Raw genomic sequence first — 22,820 nt, 5'->3', positions numbered from 1 at the left:
CATGTCGTCAATATACCAATATATAAGTCGATATACAAGTAAACCACAAAATTTGAAATCGGGTATTTTTAGGACAAACCTCGTAAATATTAATTATTTCGTTTTAGCACTTTTCCTGATATTGAGCGTAATTGTAAATTATAGGCCTCATTGATACATTACACTAATGTTATAAAAGCCTTTTGGGAGAAAAAAGAACGATAACTTGACGATGTAGACGATAATTTACGAATTTACGACATTTAAAATCGTGTCTCGCATGCTTTGCGTTTCTTATCTGTATTGGTTCATATTTATGGTGGTACCAACGCCCTGGGTGGCATTATTGACCTTTAAATTGAACTTCGATATGCATGATAAGCCAGAACGCTTGGATAAGGTATGAGGGTATCTGGCGTCAAGGCCAGATAATAAAATAATAATAAAGCTTTATGAGAGATCCGATAAAACCATTTGTTGAATGAAAATATGTCGATTCGTTAGACAAATTGTAATTATTCTTGGACGAAGTACATTATGGCAATACCGAATACTCGAAAAAAACTTTGCCCTAAGGTGGTTAATTACACTTTTGAATAATTAGTTGTAAAGGTTTCTCAAGATTTTAACATCTATATAGCATTCTGGTTCCACCAAATACATATAAATATACATTTTTAGTAAATATATTGAGTTTTGATAATGTTAAAGATAGCAGATCAGATATTATTTTGTATTCCAATATGCGTATTTTTTACCACCTGTTATAATTTGATGAAAAACCTATTTTTCAAAACCTAATTATAAACAATATTTCAAGCTTTTTTTAGTAAACTTGTACAAATAAATTTTTCCTTGTTTTTTGTTTGTAGATAACCACCAATAAATGATGTTAAAATATCGAATGTAAAATATTAAATATTTAAATTATTTAAATTTGTACACCAATGATCGGTGATTGATTATGTTTAAGTAAAGGTTGCTATGGTGCAACTATATCAACTTTTGTTCTAAATTATCAATTACAACTTATAGCTTTTTCTAAAAACTTAAAATGTTAAGTTTTAGATAAAAATATTGTAAACAGATATTCTAAAGTCCAAAATAACAGACTCTTTCCAACATTGGGCATACTCCTCCTAATCTATAGTGTTAACCAAGGCAAGGTTAAGTGATGAACAAGGTCTAGGATATGTTAATAAAAATAATTTATCTCTAGCTAGTACTTCTTTCTAACTAGTAACGTAATAGTAATTATTGTAAATGTATGTCAAGTGATGTACATATACTGTAAAATATAACGTTTGACATGGAAATTTTGAACTTACACGTATATTTTCTTAGAATAAACAAGTTTTTTTTAGGAGTGATGCTAATTATAACATAAAAACACAAACCGAAAATAACTAAGTAAATTCAAAATATCCACTTGAACATAATGAGTTTAAAACAAAAATAGTTGGTGTTTTACGAAGAATACTTAAATACCGCTTTCATAGCGTAATATAAAATACGTAAAAGCACAAATCACATTTTTACCGTTAATATTTTGCATAAGAGATGTCTGTAATATATTTAAGTGACAATAGCACTCTAATCACCAATATGCATATTGTGTAAAATTTACGTTTAATTCCAAATTTACATAAGAAGTCGTTCACATATTTTTTTAATTTAACGTAACACTGAATCTATTTATATATCAACAATTTTTTTTTGTCTTCAACCATGGAATACGACAATTTGACCTTAATAGAATGGTTTAAAACTGGCATTGCATTAAAATTTGTTTGATATTGACATGTGATTAGAACAATCATGTGACGACATATTTTTTTTATTCAATAAAACAACAGATTTAACTTTCAAAAGTGTGTACATTTCTTCTTCTCTGCCATCTACAGATAACTGAACAGATAGATAGTGATTTTTACTTAATGTGGAGTATAATTAGTCATAATATGAAACACAAAACTTTTTTAAAATCAACTATTAATTAAATAAATGTAATTAAATAATTACTGTAACTATTGAAAAGAAAATGGCTATTATTTTTAATACTATTTCATTTGTTACTCCTCTTCCAATTTTAATATATTTTTATTTATTATGGTATTTATAATTAATAAAATAGCTTAAATGTTTTTTTTGTACGGATATTTAGTTACGGATTGATGCCGAGTTTCCGGACACTGTCCCAAGAAAATCAACCATCAAGGATTGGTATGCTAAGTTTAGACGTGGTGAAATGAGCACCGAAGACGGTGAACACAGTGGACGCCCAAAAGAGCTTGTTACCGACGAAAACATTTAAAAAATCCACAAAATGATTTTGAATGACCGTAAATTGAAACTGAATGAAATAGCAGATACTCTAAAGATATCAATTGAACGTGTATATCATATCATTCACGAATATTTGAGTATGAGAAAGCTCTGTGCAAAGTGGGTACCGCGCGAGCTCACTTTTGACCAAAAACAACGACGAGTTGATGATTCAGAGCAGTGTTTGAAGATTATCAAGCATAATAAACCCGAGTTTTTGCGTCGATATGTGACAATGGATCCATCATTTTACTCCGAAGTCCAATCGACGGTCATCCGACTGGACTGCACACGATGAACCCACTCCAAAACGTGGGAAAACGCAACAGGCGTCTGTATTTTGGGATGCGCATGGAATAATTTTCATTGGCTACCTTGAAAAAGGAAGAACGATCAATAGCGACTATTACATAGCGTTATTGGACCGTTTGAAGCACGAAATCGGCGAAAAAATCGGCCGCATTTGGACAAAAAGAAAATACTGCTTCACCAAGACAATACACCGTGTCAAAAACCAATGAATTGGGCTTCAAATTGCTTCCTCATCCACCGTCTTTTTTTCCAGATCTATCCCCCAGGAAATAGTCCCCCAGCGACTATTTCCTGTTCTCAGATTTCAAAAGAATGCTCGCTGGGAAGAAATTTTCGTCGAATGAAGAGGTGATAGCCGAAACTAAGGCCTATTTTGAAGCAAAGGACAAATCGTACTACAAAAATGGCATCGAAAAGTTGGAGAGTCGTTATAATCAGTGTATCACCCTTGAAGGGCATTATGTTGAATAAAAAAACTAATTTTGCCAAAAAAATGTGTTTTACTATGGTAGGCCGGCGAATTTTCAATTGCCATGTTATATCCAATGTAAGATGTAAGTAAAGAAGGTAATTCACTAGAAAAAACATAACAAATAACATAAAATGTCACACTAAGCTCACTTCAAACCAATCATGATCCATTGACGTCGAATTTTTGTATCGTCTGTGCAAGTGAATGTCGAATTTGTCAGTAAAATATGGGCAATCCTGTATCTGCTATTAAAATTAGCTTAGACTCCAACAGTGAGTTAAACCTTAAGATCGAAAGTCGCTGAAAGTTTATTTTGAGAATAATATTTGAATCAAACGAAGCGAAACTCTCGATTACATTACGTAAAAAATAAAGCGGATTTTTTCCGAGTAAATTAATAGGATATCGACAAAAGAACTAGATACAGTTCGAAAGATCATCGACCTCTTATTTAAAAACAGGTAGAGGATTAGTTATGTCGTTGGTAACAGATAACCAATAACTTGGTGCAGAGTATTTCTCTATAAATACGCTATTAGTTATAAATGGAGAAACTAGGAATGTCATCCTTAAAAGAATATCGATATTTTACTATTTCTTATTCTAATCAATCAAATCGTATTTTGTATTATTAATTTTAACTAGATTCAATCAACGCAGAATGTTTAGCGGAAGACTAAGTAACATTACAGTTTAAAAAAGTTTATTTCGTCTAATATTTTAGTAATATTTAAGATTATATTTTTTAGACATAGACATACATTGATTAACAGAAATGCAGAGTGGACTGAAGAGAGGGAAGATGTGTACGACACTACACAAGGCACATTTCAATAATCATTTAAACTTTTACCAGTAATCTATCTTAAACTACATATCACGGGGTGTTTTCACATCTGCCGGCACCGACACGACACCGGCACGGCACCATATTTTGTTTTTATCATTTTCATTAGTATTGTCCCATATAGTAGACTTTGGCACTACTAATTCAATTAGTGTTACAATATCATATTTAAAGTTAGACATTTTCCTCTTTTAACCTTAAAAATATCTCTGTGCACAATAAAAATTGGCGCCGACACGAGTGGATACAGTCCAGAGTACAGTGACACGATACCGACATATCGGCGAGCGTGAAAGGGTTTCATTTGTTTACGTGAAACTACGCTACCACCGTGTCCGCGTCGTTGTGGTGTCGGTGCCGACAGATGTGAAAACGGCCATAATTCCTTATCATTTTGTACCACTTTGTAAAATTTTACAACTATTTTAATTTTATATGTTATTATTTTGTAGCTTAAGTATTTGTAATAATATGTAAGCTGTTCATAAATAAATCACTTAAAAATGCTCAAGATAACACGAAATAACAAAATCATAAAAAGTTCAACAAATTCTATTGCGCCAAATTACGGCCGTTCGAACAAATGAGAATTTGTTAACCATTTTTTGACACTTCCGATTTTTTTGAAGATAATAAAAATCCAACCATAGATCGGTTGTGTTGACCTTGAGATATCACGTGAATCGTCTCGAAAAAAAATAGTTTGGAAGAAATGTTTAAAATTTCGTTTTTAGATGTCGCGTCACCAAAGCAGGTATCTCCAAAAATAATTAAAATTTTGGTAAATCCTCTTAAGAGTTAATCCGTTAGGTATCGTAAAACAGATCAACCCCTAGACAATTTAATTGTTGTTCTTCGAACTCCAACCTAGCTAGGCCAGACCGCTTTTAAAGCGTTTGTTTATATATCTTTCACGTTATTGCCCGACAAACCTAACGGTAGGTGTAGAGGGAACACAATTCCTAAGATTCGAGGATCGACACTGAATTTATTACCAGTAACAGGTAGCTTTCGAAAGCCTTTTTCATAGGTAGGCATACAGTTCAAATTCAGCTGGTGTATATAAAGATTTCAAAATATATTCCGAAGAATTTTGATATACTATATTAAGTTTTTTTTTATTTTAAAATAAACAATACTGTTTATATTACAAATTCAGGGGAGATAACTTCAAAAAGCTAATCTAAACCGTACAATACACCAAAATATGGAAAGGTGATAGAATTTTAGACATATAAACTTCGTTCGTTCTTCATTGACTGTAACAAAGGATCGATATTTTCGTTGGTTATTAAATATTTAGGAAATGAAAAATTATAGGCTATGTAGGCTAACAGTCACAAAAATAAAATAAGCTTATTAACCATAAGCAAAAAAAAGAAATATAAAAAAATTGTTTTGACGGATTTATCTTCATAAACATCTAGTAACTACGTCAGTTTTATGAGAAAAATGTCTAGTTCATTATCAATTGTACTACATACGATAAACAAAATCCAAAAGATATAAGATTCCTTTAATAGGAACATAGCAACGTGATATTCTTAGATTTTCGACATATTTAATAAATCTCCATAAATACCTAGTGCTTGAGATTGAACGGTTTGGTGATAACCTACAATCAGTCAAGAAAATATCGTCGCCATATAATAAATACATTGTTTATAAAATATATTAGTAGATAAACGTGATGAACTTGTGAACTGGTATCGTTTATACCTTTTAATATGTTAATGGGACATTTTACGGGATAATGTTATTTAATTCGTGTTAAATGCAGATTTATACATGACGATATTGTTCAATAAAATTTAATTTTTTTATATATATTTTAAAGTAGTGTTGGGAACAATCGACTGAAATCGACTGTTTAGTAATTGACTACTTTTTACTATCGCCTGTTTCAGTCGCTATTTTCGATCCGACTGATTTTGTTACTATTTACTATCGAATGTTTCAGTCGTTTACTTTTAGTTACTATTTTCGGTTTATTCTACTGATTTTTAACGTTCTGGCCTTGTCATCCTAGCCGCGACCTTCAAGATAATGCGCCGAATTTATGCTTATATAGATTTATATGTAATATATGTTGTTTTATGTTTTTTGTAGTTTGCTTATGAATAACTATTGTAAATTAATATAGCAGCATTTTGGAACGCTAGTTTAAAGGTAAGGGTAAAAATATAAAATTGTAAATGATAAATAGTAAGATACTTTTGACTGGTATAATAGGTAATATTTTGGGCTGGTATAATAGGTAATAATTTTTTGATAAATTTTCACGATTTTTGTCCAAGCCTTTTGTTTGTTAAAACTTTTTTCCTAAAATCTGGAAAACTAAAATTAGGTTCCAAAGGTTTCAGAAATTGCATAGATTGTAAAAGATTTGAAGAATTTTTGCAGTAGCAGTTGGTTAAATTTCTTTTAAAAATATTAACGGCAAAAGGGTGAATAAAGTATATTAAATATTTGTAATAAATACATTTTCTCATAGGAAAACTCTACTATTCACCAATTTATTTTGATGGCTATTAAGAAGAGCACCACAGTTTTTATTTGTTGACGAATGGACTATCTTAACAGAATGTGTTCAACTTTTAAAGCCCATTGAAATAATGACCACCGAGTTATCTGGTGAAAAATATCCCACGATGTTTTTAATTATACTGTTAATAAAAGTATTGAAACATTCCATCTAATCCAGGGTTTTCACAAGTGAATGAGGAAAAAATACAAAACTGTCTATTAGATCCTATCTCTCAATTTATACAGACAAGAATTCCTACATCTCCGTCTGACATCACGAATGGAAAAAAACAGTCGAACCGTGCATTTGACTGAAAGTAGTAATTACTATTTTTAGTCGCTATTTCTTTGACGACTATCGACTGTTTCGATTGTTATCAGTCGATAGTTCCCAACGCCCCATTTTAAAGTCTCCTTTTACCAACCAGCGGTTTATCTGGACTGGACCTACAGTTTAATGTGGGCTCCGAACCATGGGCATTAAGTCTACCAACTGGCGAGTGACCAACTTAGAAATCATTCCAGAAGACATCCGGTCTTACCCAGCCTGGATACTGGCGTAACTGGGATCATTTTCCTCGTCGGATTTTGCACTCTTGCCTAGGGCAATCACAAATATTAAACAATCACGAACATAAATTCACGTCCATGTCCAGCAGGATTCGAACCCGCAACTATCGCAACAGTAGGTGGACTGTTCTGTCGCCTTTACCACTGCACCAACCAAGCCGGCTACAAGTTTATTGATATTAAAAAAAAGGGAGTATATTTCAATTCTCGCCCGTCAAAATTTAAGAATGTTTTGTTCTTGAAAGTGTCATTTCAGTCGTTTAGCTATGAAAAATAACTACTTCAGACGAATGAAAAATAATGAAATGATATAGACACAACGATCATTTTAGAATAATTCAAATATAATGATCAGAAAAAAAAGTTATTATGATTGTAATCCTAAAGAATTAATTAACTTAATAATAATTATCTGTTATTTATGGCGATATTCGTAAGACGGTATCAATATGGTATTTTTTACTAGGGATGCCGGAAAAATATCGATATATCGATATTTTTCAATATTTTGAAATCAATGATTGAAATCAATTATATTTCTTAAATATTATAAAAAACCATTTAATATTTCTTTATAAACTGTTTAACTACTTAATTGTAAGGGTTTGTTAAAAATATCAATATATTTTGCGAAAAAATATCTATATTTTTTCTCCGATATATTGATACTTTAAAAAATATCAATGTTCAGTGTTATTCTTGTCTTCATGTCAGTTCTGCTGGTGAAGAAGTCTGAAATCTCTCTAAAGTCAGATCAGAATAAAATGTTTTAAAAACTGATAGTTAATAATAGTTTCTGTTTTTTTTGTGTTCCTACTTGCATAGACCTGTTACGTTTGGTTGCATCTTTCCAATGACCGATTGGGCGTTTTCATATCTGCTGATACCGATATCGGTGGACCCGTAATCACATGTAATATGTTCCCACTCACTTATATGCCGGTATCGCGTCATTATCGGCAACGGCACGTCGGCGGGAAGCAATCGGTCCACTCGTGTCGGCGCCGATTTTCATTGTGTACAGAGATACTTTTAACATTAAAAGAGGAAAATATCTAGCTTTAAATATGATATTGTAACACTAATTGAATTAGTAGAATCAAAGTCTTCTATATGGGACAATACTAAAAAAAAAATGATAAAAATAAAATACGGTGCCGTGCCGTTGCCGGCAGATGTGAGAACGCTCATTCTCGTGACTATAAATTTTTTGTAACATTTTTTTTCTCTACACATCCTTTATAGTTTGCCCTTCCAATATTAAATAGTAACCTCCAACTGTATAAATATTTTAGGGTGTTGCTAAATTGTTATCAGTTTCTTCTAGTAAAACTAGCTTGTAAAATGCTAAATTAAGTCTTTATTACTTAATTATTTTCATTATTTATTAGTTTTTAACATTTATTAGCATGGTAAGTAATATTCGCGGTGGTGTCGGTTTTTACCAGGCACAAGACAAAAATATGTGAATGTTTCAGGATATAAAAATACTGTCGTAGATCGTAAAATATTTGTTTAGTAATGTAGTCGTAAAGAAACCCATTCCGACAATATTTAGTACCAGCTTTTAAGGTTAAATTAGATTTCGTGATTTCTGTGACTTAATAAATAAATGCGAGCTTTATAATCCATTTACGGAATTTTTAAGTTGTATCTTATGATACCCATCCACAAAAATGTATACACACTTGGATTGTGACATAAAATTAATTTTAAAATGTTTTAAACTTAATACTTTAATTATCCGTTATCCGATATATCGATAATTATCGATAATTTGATATATTTTTGCATAACTACTTTCGATATTCATAAATATCGATATTTTTGGACCTCAAGATATCGATAATTATCGATTATTCCATATACGGTTGCATCACTAGTTGGGGTCACGCAAAAATAATAAATTAATGCGAGTATACCACAATACTGTTATTGTAATACTCATTGGAGACAATATCAAGAAGCACTCAATAAATATTAATTCATCAAAAAATTATATTACTTCATACCAAAATTTCTTACAATTAAATAAAGTAAAACTTACCGTTCATATTGGATGAAAGCGGATAAATCTGAAACCAAAGAAAATCCGTTAATAGTGCATCCTATTTCAGAACCATTCATAAATTTATAAAAATAAACGCACCAAAGGTGATACGACTTCAGCTTATCTACATTTATCAAACGTGTTTGTTGAATTTATTCCATTTGTATATCACCGAAAACATTTCGTATGAAATATGATGTTATTTAAACCGTGTTCGTAAAAAATTGATACCAACGATTTATTTACATTATTGACGGAAACATTGCTACTAATTGGTGTTTAGGTTGTTTTATTGATATGTCAAATACTATCTGGTTCATAATTTGATTTATAAGCACATTATTATAAAGGCGATAAATACGTTGTGGTTTTCGACTTAACCTTAGGGTAAGATTATCGGAAAAATTATACCTGTCAAGTAAGCTATATTTATTGGAAAATATTATTTAAAACGGTAACGTATCGTTGTGTTAAAAACACGGTTACGACCTTGTGTGTGGTAACTGAAGAAGTAATTTGCGTTGAACACGCGAGAAAATATCCATTTTAAATCCGTTTAAAATGATTTGCGTAAAACTGGTTTATTATTAATTATTTAGTACCATTTTATCATTTGCCATTTTTGACTGAGCGTCACGTTAGACAAAAAATAGAACAGATCAGACTCAATATCAAATAACTTTACTAGTAAAATACTCCCAGCTTGATCTAAGAACAAAGAGACTGGTTATTACTTAATTATAAAGCCTATTTGGACTTATGGGGAGCAAATATGGAATTGTAGTAAATTAAAACTGTCAAAACAAAGTCTTCGATCAATTACCAATGCTTATTACTACAGGATAGGATAAATGGTAGTCGGACGGGGCGGGGTCTGGGCTATACGGTGTTTCTTTTTTGAAAATAAAAAGCAAAATATAACCTTCTTCAAAAGACCTTTTAAAATCTTCATTTTCAATGTGAATTACTGGATACATGCGACAGTAAATTCATCTATTAAGATAAATATCAATTTATATATATAGCCGGCTTGGTGGCGCAGTGGTAAAGGCGATAGGACGGTCCTCCTACTGTTGCGATAGCCGCGGGTTCGAACCCTGCTGGGACATGGTCGTAAATTTATGTTTGTGATTGTTTAAAATTTGTGATTGTCCTAGGCAAGAGTGTAAAATCCGACAAGGAACATGATCCCAGTCACGCCAGTAACCAGGTTGGGTAAGACCGGATGTTTTCTGGGATGATTTCTAAAATTGGTCACTCGCCAGTCGGTAGGCTTAATGCTGAGGACCGTGGTTAAACCCACGTTAAACTATAGGCCCAGTCCAGAAAAACCTTTAGTTGGTAAAAGGAGACTTTAGTATTTTATTCTGTGGTTTTATTTATTTCTTTATTTATTTATTGTATTCGGTGGTTTTTAGCAAGATAGATCGTAAGTCCACATCATTCAATTTGGGCCAAAGGAAATCGGTGTCATTCTGTCTCCCTTATTATGATGAAGTTGTAATTGAGTAATTATTAATTACACTAAACATTCCAGTCAATATTTTCATTTTTATATGTAAAATTTTATTACTACTTACCAAGCTAATGTCACAATTACCAGACGCCATTGTTTATAATCTCACCTCTTACCAGCTTAAATACGTTCAAATTATACGAATAATTATCAGTGATATACGAGTATATTTGGTATAATATTGAGGTCGTTATCACATGAAACCTAATGGAAAGTATGTCTCATCGTGGCCAGACATTTATTAATAATAAAAAGCTGCTGAGCGGTTTATCAATAACATTTTTGTTTTGTTCTGTTAGGAACTACGTATGTTTGAGAGAGATAGAACTAACTGATCGACTTTCGAGAGATTGTTGAACGAGCGACATGTGATTCTGTACAGTGTATATAGATTTCGTTTTTTGTTTCACAATCAGGTAATCTTTGGATTTTTTAGCGCTAATGAAATTAGATTTTAATATGTACTATCTTATTATTTCTCAGTTGGTAAAATTGATACCTTCATGAATTATTACTTATAATAATCATGAGGTCTAATTGTGAAAAACTATTTTTTGAACATTTACAGGGAATAAAAGTTATTTCTTAAAAAAAGATGCATTGCTAATTGTCAAATTTCAGAATGGTTAGATTACAAAAAGCTAGTCGAACATCTGGTTTTTTGTACATCAAATACTTTGATGAACTATACTTCATGTAGTAAAGGCAACTGATACCTATTTGAGTGAACAATGTAATTTTATTATAAAAGTTTTTAAAGTATTCCAACAATAGTTACTTATAGATTGTAATTAAGGAAAGTAAAAAAAAAGCAGATATCTAAATAGAGAGTTCATATGTTAACGCATGTCTAAACAGATTTTGCAAAGTACTGGATGAAATATTGCAGTTACACGTGCTGTTATAAGTTTGTAAACCTGTTGTTGAAATACACTACCGAATACATTTTTTCATTCCACATACCTACTAAAAGTTTAAGAAAAAAATATATAATTTAAAATTTCGGTTGCCTTGTTAAATAAATAAATTTATCTCAGGTTTATCTCACAGTTCGCAAATGGTGATTAAGCTATCCTTGGTACCCTTTAGACTTATTACTCCCCCTTTATTAATTTTCTTGACTGGTAGTACAATCTCTTCAATATCCTACCACACTTGATAGCTAGCGTGTATGGAATACTCACTTAATCCCAGAAGACATCCGGTCTTACCCAGCTTGGTTACTGGCGTGACTGGGATCATTTTCCTTGTCGGATTTTATATACCCTGGCCTAGGACAGTCACAAATGTTAAACAATCACACACACCAACACCCGCGACTATCGCAACAGTAGGTGGACCATCCTGAATCTTTACCACTGCGCCGACCAAGTTCTAGTATTCTTTTGAAAATTATTATTTCAGCCAGAGTGACCAATTGACGATTTCGGTCAAAGGCTTAGGTTACTTGCCTTGATAAATCCTAGCTCGTTTTTCGTTTATGTTTTCTTTTCGTTGATACTGTGGCGACCGCCACGACCCTTTAGGCCACCACCAATTCACCATCAACAACTACAAAGGTTGGCAACGCCGGTGGATTGGTACCATGCAGTTCTGGAGTATAAAAGGCCATCACGACGACGTCTCGCTCTTTTTCTTATCACCGTCCCCCTGTAACAGTACCACTTCCACAGCGCTACCGTACTTCCTTCACCTTAACCTAATATCCTGTCAATTCTCCCATCGACCACATGTATCAATTGTAGGTTAGAATAAACAACTTTGATTCAACCAGTGTTTTTAGTTCCCGTGCAAATTCCTTCCAAAGATAGTAGTGAGTGTTCTGACAAATAATCGCAGCGGCAGCCACACATTTCGACCGACTGACCGACCCGACGAACATTCCTACAATTGGTGACCCCGACGTGATCAAAGTGCCTAACAGGTAAATCAACTCAACATAAGCCACTCGACAGGTGCTTGACACGTACATGGAAGGATAGCACGAGGAACGGAACTCATCAACATCACGTGGTCGACGACATCCCACGAGACTAGCCTGATGGACGAAAACCACAGAAGCCCATCATGTATACCAGCAACACATGAGCACCCTCGCATCACGAAACGGGACACGTAACACATTTACAGGTACCCTCAAACAAAGCTAAACGCCTCAAGACGAACGACGTCCTGCTACAACTCCGATGGCAGCTGATCCCGTAAAACTCCTCGCTCAGGTTGGGATCCCCATCTCATCAGCAGTCCCCGGGCGTTTGTTTGCGTGATTGCGGGTGCCTTCCGGAACTTGCATCACATATAGGTACGTTCCACGGCTGTTCCACTAGGAGGGGAGTTATGTGGCGACCGCCACGACCCTTTAGGCCACCACCAATTCACCATCAACAACTACAAAGGTTGGCAACGCCGGTGGATTGGTACCATGCAGTTCTGGAGTATAAAAGGCCATCACGACGACGTCTCGCTCTTTTTCTTATCACCGTCCCCTGTAACAGTACCACTTCCACAGCGCTACCGTACTTCCTTCACCTTAACCTAATATCCTGTCAATTCTCCCATCGACCACATGTATCAATTGTAGGTTAGAATAAACAACTTTGATTCAACCAGTGTTTTTAGTTCCCGTGCAAATTCCTTCCAAAGATAGTAGTGAGTGCTCTGACAAATAATCGCCGCGGCAGCCACACATTTCGACCGACTGACCGACCCGACGAACATTCCTACAATACCATAAAATCGATTTTTTACCATGAAATATAAGATAAAGAATCCAAATTAAATCAAAGCGCGCCAAAAACTTCGGGCATCTAAACACGGAAAAGTTGGTTAGGAAATGTTAACTGATATTTTAATAACGAGTTAATATGGCGAAATTTTAAATTGTCTGCTATTTCTATTAAAATCTTAGTAATCACACTTGTAACTTAAAAATAAATCTTTTTTTAGATTAATATTTTTATGATGCTTTATTACAGTCATCATAACATGTCAACTGAAAAGTCCCCGGCCTGACACATAGATGGCACTACTAGAATTAAATCCATATGTTTTTTAGTTAGCCCTAACCCTCAAACGATGCGCCTATAAATTTGACAGCTTTCGGATCATTAGTTTGTGAATTACATCATTTTGAGTGAAGCAAACTTTGTTATTGTGAAAAAAATGAATAAAACGGAATTTCGCGTGTTCATAAAATATTGCTTTTTGAAGCAAATTTTCTTTTGAAAAATACAATTGAAGCAAAAATTTGGCTTGATACCGAGTTTCCAGATACTGCTCCAGGAAAAGCACCTGAGACGGTGAACGCAGTGGACGTCCAAAAGAGGTTGTTACCGACGAAAAAATTTTAAAAATCTACAAAAAGATTTTGAATGACCGTAAATTGAAATTAAATGAAATAGCAGACACTCGCTAGCTCGCTTTTGACCAAAAACAACGACGAGTTGATGATTCGGAGCAGTGTTCGAAGATGATCAAGCGTAATAAACCCGAGTTTTTGCGTCAATATGTGACAATGGAATGAATGCTGCACACAATGAACCCGCTCCAAAGTGTGGGAAAACACAACAGTCGGCTGGCAAGGTTATGACGTCTGTATTTTGGGATGCGCATGGAATAATTTTCATTGACTATCTTGAAAAAGGAAGGACCATCAACAGCGACCGTTTGTAGGACGAAATCGCTGAAAAACGGCCGCATTTGAAGAAAAAGAAGGTGGTGGTTCACCAAGACAACGCACTGTGTCACATGTCAGTAAAAACGATGGCAAAAATCCATGAATTAGGCTTCGAATTCTTTCCTCATCCACCGTATTCTCCAGATCTGCCCCCCAGCGACTATTTCCTGTTCTCAGATCTCAAAAGAATGTTCGCTGGGAAGAAATTTTCTTCGAATGAAGAAGTGATCGCCGAAACTGATGCCTATTTTGGACAAATCGTACTACAAAAATAGTATCGAAAAGTTGGAGGGTTGCTATAATCAGAGTATCACCCTTGAAGGGAATTATGTTGAATAAAAAAAAAACTAATTTTGCCAAAAATAATTTTGGCCGGACACTTTTCAATTCACCTGTTACCCATTGCTATTTATTTCGAGCTATTTTTGTATACTATATTATAATAAAACAAATAACATTCGGAACATTAAAAACACTTATCTGAAGATAAATACAAACGATTAAATCAAGTCATTAAAAACCCATTTCTCCAAAATCCACAAGTTTGTCTGCTAATACATCTCATATATATATTAAAAACCTCGGGTTTTTTCGCGTATTGATTTGTAACGATATTGACAGGCTCGATGTATTGTACATGTATATAAATAAATTTCGGGAGGCTTATCTTAAGTAAGACAAATCTTATCTAGGATCACATAAATACTACTCTAAAATAACTGTTGAAATGAAAATCATTTCAGGTCATGTGAACCTTAATACATCCAACGGAGGTTATCGGAATTTCATATAAACCTTTGCAGGAGAAATATTATCTATGTATATTAAGAAATAGTTTATTCTATAGCGATTTTATATAGAGCGCGTGTAAGTTTGGGTAATTTAAAAGCAGATAAGAAATATTAAACAATTTCTTCCAAATTACAAAGAAGATCTAATAGTTTAATTATAATTAATATTAAAATTGATGACCCAATTATTTTCCATATTGTTATCAAAATTCTGGAATTTTATGACATATAAAGTTTATGTCAACACGTCTAACAATAATATCTTTGGATAACAAATAATGGTTACCTTATTAACGAAATTCAACTACAAAAATGTCAAGAAAAGTTTATGCATGTACCAGCAAAGTTAAGAAAGCTAATTAAAAAATGCGCAATTATTTAAGATATTGTGCAAATTTAAATTTATGTACAAAAAATGTATGTTTTCAGTTGGTGAAACAAATGATACCCTTAGTATTGCCCTTATATAGAACATATATATATATATATATATATATATATATATATATCCATAACGTTAACGGATATCTCCATTCTACTCATGACCAGCTGTGTACAAGTTTTTTACAGTCTAACCCCAACAGGTATAATTTCTTTTGAAATGCTGATATAAGAACCTTTTTGAAACATTAATTTTATGCACCTGAAAAAACGTACGACATGAATTGAACCATCAACAAAAATATTGACGTAATAGGCATGATGACTAATTTTGAAAAACTTCTTTATGACAATTCTATATATTTAACTCGTAAAAAAATATTTCTGCAAAAAAATTGATTTGAAAGAAAAATTTGGTTTTATGTAGGTGTTATTTATACATCATTTTATTAATTTTGTATTTTTTGTATTATTATTATTAGGCTATCTAATGTGTATTGATGATCCAAAAAAATTATGACTTTTCGTGCCAATGTATGAAAAAAGTTAAAGAAGTGTGGTTAAGTTTTACAAGCAGCTGTGAACCAGCTGATACAACTTGAACATCGGTACTTTATTGCAGTGAAGACCATTCTGACGCAAGTATTTACTATTTTAACTGGTTTGAATTATGTCTAAAGTGTCTCATACACGTAACGTTATAGATTTTTTTTAAAAAATGATTATATCAGCCACAGTAACTAAGTGACGATTTCGGGTCAGTTGGTTCGGACCTTGGAATGCGGAAATTGCGGTTAGGAAACGTAAAGTGATGTTAACGTTTCGTAACGCTTGACGTTTCTGATTGGCGTTTGACTTAATATGGCGAATTTTAAACTGTTCTGTTTTTATTTCTACTAAAATCTTAGAATTTTTAGAATCTGTCTAAATTATATTATTATTATATATCAATATTTTTATAATTCATTATTAGTCATCATAGCTATTCTTGGAAAACCAAATTAATAACATATAATTCTTCGTGAATCAAGCATTTGATGGTAGTTAGTAGTTAGAATTGATTCGCAAGAAGGCATGATACGTACAATACTGTTGTAGTCCATGAACGTAGCGTTTCCGATCACAAAATTGTAAGATTTTAATCAATAATCAATATACAGAAAGATTTAGTTGAAGAAAATTGTTGGAAAGCTGAACGTTTACACCATTAAGATAATTTTGTAGAAACGAACAAATTGTCTGTTTAGTTCAAATTATCAAGTTACAATCCTCAAAGTACTATGGCAAACAAGAAATGAATTCAGAAACATATCGGTGAATCATGTGATCCGATGCACACGGTTCTCAAGGTGTGAACTCACATTCGAAATAACAAGGTAGATAGCAAAATGAAACGCTAAATATTTACAAACGTTAGGTCGTAATCTTTTATTGGTGGAGATTGTAAATAAGTTACTCATATTCTTGAAAAGATCTAACAAATGTTAACAAAAGTATATGTCAATTTTAGCGGAATTAAGATATATTCTTCAAGCTATTTTAACAAATATATATCTGGAACAATATTAGTCTAATCTTAATTAAATGTGCGAGTTATGACATGGGGCATCAAAATATAGAACACGGTTTTATGTTCAATTTATAATATCTGGCGTATATTATAATAATTTAATGTTTTCATGTACTCAATAGTGAAATGTTTTTTATTGCATGAAGTTTATGATTTAATTTGACTCCGGAAATGTCTGGAATGTTTTTTTAACATTTTAACGCAAAACATTATTTGTTAAAAAAAAGTTCCACAATATCGGAATCATGATTTTACCACCAAAATTACAATCATGGTTCAAAATGACATATATATCATTGATGATGGTACATAATCATAGTGCTTGAAATTCATATGAATAAATTCGATTTGAAAATCATAAAAAACCGTAATTACTTTTTCCCCATAATATTGTATAAATGAATGAACTAGTCAATATAACAAGAAGCAGACAGTGACGATTTTGATAAAATAATCTGTTCAAAATAGCAATAAATAGAGTCAAAAAATAGTTATAGTTAGAAACAGAGATTGTCTCTAATCAGTTACTTCGAACATGAACGAGATAATGGGGGTCTCTTGCCAGTAAAATGTCAAGGTTTAAATTTGATGCGGCAACATTGCGACGTTATAAATCTTGATGATGCGACTTCACTGTTTCTTTGGAATTTGGTTTCTTTTAATAAAACGTTTCCTTTTTTAACACGTTGGTTAATTTCCGAATTAGTTCACATTAACGAGCGTTCACATTCACTTTAAGCTGTCAACTGATGAACATTTAAAAGCACTTCCACACATAGTGTACTAATGCCTGTTTTTACTTTTTATTAATTTTAATTTTGAGAATTTTTAAAAAATAGACGACTTGGTTTTGGCTCAGCGGTCAAGGCGACAAGGCACTACTCCTGCTAATCGCAGGTTCGAATGCTACTGGGAATGGTTGTAAATTTATGTCTATGATTGTCCATAAGACAAGAGTGCCAAAGCCAACAAGGAAAATGATCCTAGTCATGCCGGTAACCGGGCTGGGTAAGACCGGACGTCTGTAGGCTTAATGCCGAGGACCGTGATTCGGAGCCTACGTTAAACCATATTCCAAGTGATATTTTAAGAATATTGACTAACAGAGCTACCGTTTTTGGCGATAAAAGATTACCAATATGTAAATATTTAGGGTCGGCTTTTATCATTCAAACATGTTTTTCTGCAAACTTAATTCACACGTTTCAAGTCGTGTGCATCAGATTGTTAGCTCGTACGCGTGTTGCTTGTGAAACTGTATAAACCTGATCGCTCGTAAAAGAACATTAATCTCTATGAATTTTATTATGATAATAAAATATAATAAATGTTTGTTCCTGATCTAAATTCCCGAAACATAGAATACATTTATATTTAGTATATTTATTTAATATAGTTAAACGTTATTCTTTTTTTAATATCTAATATCACTTTAGACAAAAACCTGAGCAGATCGGGCTCAAAAATTAAAAAAAAACTGTACTGGTTAGCCGGAAGATAATCCCAACTTGGCTTAAGATCAAAGAGGCAGCTATAAAGCCTATTTGGTATTATGGGATGCAAATATGAGATTGCATTAAGATATCAAGCCGATTCGTAATCTAACGCTGCCAAAATAATTTTCTTCGATTAATTACTAATGCTTATTGCTACGTAATTGACGAAGAATTGCTCGGTGCCCTCAAACTCAAATGGGTCTACAAAGTTATTCAAGGTTTCGCTTTAAAAACATTAAAAAACGTTAGTAAACCACAGAAACGTAGAAGTAACACGGAAATACTGAAAACGCGCAGGAAATCAGAAGATTGAAGCGAACCAAACCACACTAACCTGTATAATTAATCCTAACTTTGGCTTAAGTACTCGTCTTGCATCTGAATTGATCCAATCACAGCAGAATCACAGTAATTAATTCATTTGTAAATTAAGATTGTAATAAACATATCTACAGTGGGTTGTAATAAAACTAATTACATATTTAAAATAATATTTGTAGTTATTCTGTAAGACCAAGAAGAAGTGATTAGGTATAAGCTGCTTTTACTGGGGGTTTTTCTTCACTCTTTTAACGTGAATATTGTTAATAAAATCTCTCTGATCAACTAAAATGTTTTAAGTGATTTTGATTTTCAAGACAACGAACGACCAAGAGGACGGCCTTGGCGCGAAGTTCACCGACCAGTAATACTGACTGCGACTACTGCAAAAACATTGGAAACAAAGATAGACAAGGAAGGAAATTGACTATTTTACCAATTGGAAGAATTCGACAAGGAGTTGAATAACTAATTCAAAGGGTTAAAAATTAAAAAATTCAGCGAACCATCAACATCAGTTACAAAATATTTGTATTTGAATTACTTGTAATTAACATATGCAATTGAAATACAAATACATATATGATATTTGTTTTATCACTACTTAAAAATATAATTTGTAGAATATAATTAATAATATAATTAATAGAGCCACATTGGAACCATACACCATCATAGTTATAAAATGATTTTGTTACAGGAAAGCATCACAACAGATGATTGCAAAGCATTGAAAATCTTGCAATTTATATCTTACAGGCGAATTATAAAAAAAAACAAGAAATAATGTCTGAGAGTAGCAGTACTAGTAAAGAAGATGATGACTTCATAAACGATAAAAGTAAGAAACTTATCATCCCTGAACGCTATCAAAATATTAAAATTATGTTCGTACATTTGTGATCATCAGGACCTTTAGAAACATTGTTATTTAGCTGGTTTACTTCGCTCCCCAAGATAATATTTTGTATGAGAATTAAAGCGAAATATGTATTTTGGCCTGGTAGCTTTGCAGGCTGGTGTACAAGATATTCCTTAAAAATAGGTAAAACCATATGAGTTTATTATCATATATTCCGATCATTGACACATTACATATTGGAGCACTTTTTATGATGAATTTTAAATAAACTTTTTTGTTATTGAAAAAAACGAAAGCTAAATACTTTTAGCATTCATCCAGAGACGCAATAAATCCGTTGTGGTAACTCAGGCCCATTAATAGCCTATATAACATATTTTTTAAATATGTTTCTGTTGATTTTAACGATAATATACATAACGTCAGCCTGCAAAGTTTTGGCAATTGAATCAACTGCAGTATGCAGTACTTTCTGCTCACAAGAAACACACACAACGGATGTGGTGGGTTTAAATTCTGGGACATCTGGGTGCATAACCACTACATTAGCGACATTAATGTAGCGATAAATATCATTAGTTTTAATATTGACAAATCGCAATAAGTTATTGGGAAACAGAACGGGAAATACACATTTATATTACTAATGTTTTACTTGCAATAATTTCATCATATTTAACAGAAAACACTTCGATATTTACATGTACTATGTGAAAATAATAATGAATGCAGCTGTTTAAAAATCAATAAACAAAAGTATAGTCGTTTACTGTGTAGATTATATTTGTTGGGTGAATGTTAGCAATAAAAAACAACAGTACTTCACACAATACTAACGCATTTTGTGTTATACCATTAAGATTTATTATCACCTACTTTAATAAGAATGCGTTCTGAATGCTTATGATAGTTTTAGAACTTGCACAATACTTTTTTACATACGTGCATGCCATCCTAAAATAAAATTGCAATTGTGGCCTGCAAACTGACACGATTTAAATGCACGATACTTTGAACCAGTCGGCTCGAATTAGCCATTTGTTGTCGGTCGTACTGAGATTAAATAATAATGCGATATTCAAATAAAATTAAAAGTGTCACATGTACGAAAAACTGTGAACCTACGGAGGATGGCAATGGTAACTTAAAAACAACGTGTCTTCTAAGAACTAAACGAACGGGCTTAACATCGATCAAAATAGCTCTCTGCTTGTTTATCAACGTATTGTTAACGAACACTAAATTTACGTTAATAAACCGCTACAAATAACACCGGTTTTTCTCATTAAATATCGTAATTTCCTCCCAACAACCGACGTTCAAATCAAAACAACGTGTCTGCGGTGTACGATTGACGGGTCAACAAATAGAAAGCCGGAAGAACGACCTATGATATTCCCTAATTAAAAATGGAAATGATGTTACTTACATGGGGTTTGATGACAACGACGATAAACTGTCGATTTTGGCACTACACTGTCTAATTTACCATACACGTGGAAAATTATTGCTCCTTTTGACGAGTTCTGGCGCTATTCTCTTCCATATTAAACATTTAACACAAGCGACGTTGCCAGATATCAGCGGCTTTTTTTCATACATAGAACGCGCCTAAAATCTTTGATTCTTTTATGTTACATCGCAAAGCTACTATCACACAATACGTGTGTATCGAAACTGATTTCTTACATATAAATAACAACAAAATCAAAATGTTTCTATTGGACGGTTAACATAGCTGGAAATGAAAAGTTTAGTTTGTCCAGGAAACGTTATATCAAACGAAGCCCGACAAAATGGATGACTTGGCAACGTGAGTGAAACTATCAAAACTCATGCGCATTTGTTTACCTGGGAAGATTGCAGATGAGAGCTTTGTGCTTTAGAACCGACTTCCTAAAATCAATAGAATAGAGAATTCTATTTGTTCTGTAGGTTGGTAGAGTCCTTCTATTATAGAGGTCGCCAGATAATGTAGTATTAGAATTAATGAATTATGCCCTTTCATTGGTCTCTTATTTATTATTTTAATTGTTATTTCATTTTTATCGCATTTATTGTATAAGTTTAACAGTTATTTTAATATAGAAATAATTAAATAAAAATTATTTATACCAAAATATGTATGTATTCACCATTTTGTCATAGTTATATCGATAATATTAAAAATCGAGGACACAACTCGAAACAGAGGACACTGTTTGTTTTATGGGTTAGTATGACTCGTCGACGATAGAGGTCGCTGGACCCCAGTCTATATTTTACGCTTCATTGAAGTGTATTTTAATTAGTACATTATAAAATTTATTTCGTTTTCTAACAATTATCATTTAAATTGTAATTTTATTTTGTTACAAATTCATTGCATAAATCGAACATTTATTGTTATATAGGTACAGTTTAATAAAAAATGTTTACCAAATTAATATGTTTTGTTATTTTTAAATATATATCTCTTATCATATGTAAACGTTATCGTTATGCAACTTTTAATACTACAAAGTATTAGATTATTTCGATAAACATTATTAGGTTAATTAAATAAAATTTATCAATTATAGGTATTTAAAGACTTTATAAAACTACTAAATTGCGTTGGTGTGGAGTTGCCGAGATAGATTCACAAATGAAAACCTAACAAAAAATAAAACACCTAACAGTGTTTTCAGTGTATTCGGTGTATTTTATGACGTTCATGTAATAGTTACAGTTCATAAAAGCATAAAGTAGTCATAAGGTAACACATTTCTCTTAAATAAATGAATGTTATCTGCATTTTGAGCTAGGACGGATATTTTTTTCGATTTTATGTTAATGTGTACATTTCGCACTTACATGACAAACAGCTACTGGATCCTAAACATTTGTCAAAATTATGTCAGGGATTCCTGTAACAAAAACGACACAAAGAAGTTTTGCGAATATTGAAATGGCCACCAGAATCGCCAGATGTCTCTCCTATCGATTTAGTATTGGATGAAATTAATAGAAAAATGGATACCCATCGAACTTAGAAATACTAACAAAGTGAAGGGAAGACATTAGCTTTCGAATGCTTAAATAAGATATTAAAAAGATTAAGTAAAATTTGTGAACAAGTAATCAAAAATAATAATGCTGATCATA

The 22,820-nt window shown here is 32.5% G+C and overlaps 1 protein-coding gene across 3 annotated transcripts in view; it reads right to left on the bottom strand.

Annotated features, from left to right (window-relative positions):
• LOC143201187 (influenza virus NS1A-binding protein) overlaps positions 1 to 21,258 on the bottom strand; it is a 38,910-nt gene extending 17,652 nt beyond the window's left edge. Inside the window, exons 1-2 of one of the 3 annotated variants that reach the window (XM_076412088.1) lie at positions 21,124 to 21,258; positions 9,079 to 9,106 (exon numbers count right to left, since the gene is read on the bottom strand). In XM_076412088.1, the coding sequence (XP_076268203.1) occupies positions 9,079 to 9,085 (7 nt within the window). In that variant the 5' untranslated portion in view covers positions 9,086 to 9,106; positions 21,124 to 21,258. Of the gene's footprint in view, positions 1 to 9,078; positions 9,107 to 10,661; positions 10,804 to 21,123 lie in introns of those variants that run through there. The other 2 variants (XM_076412090.1, XM_076412087.1) reach the window with 2 other exon arrangements.
• Positions 21,259 to 22,820: the final 1,562 nt, after the last annotated feature.

Source organism: Rhynchophorus ferrugineus, unplaced genomic scaffold (genome assembly GCF_030347505.1).
Source record: "Rhynchophorus ferrugineus isolate W39M unplaced genomic scaffold, kcgeb_rfMv2 rfM8, whole genome shotgun sequence".
Taxonomy (NCBI): domain Eukaryota; kingdom Metazoa; phylum Arthropoda; class Insecta; order Coleoptera; family Curculionidae; genus Rhynchophorus; species Rhynchophorus ferrugineus.
Note: the sequence above shows the minus strand (reverse complement) of the source record. Positions and strands in the feature narration are given on the sequence as shown.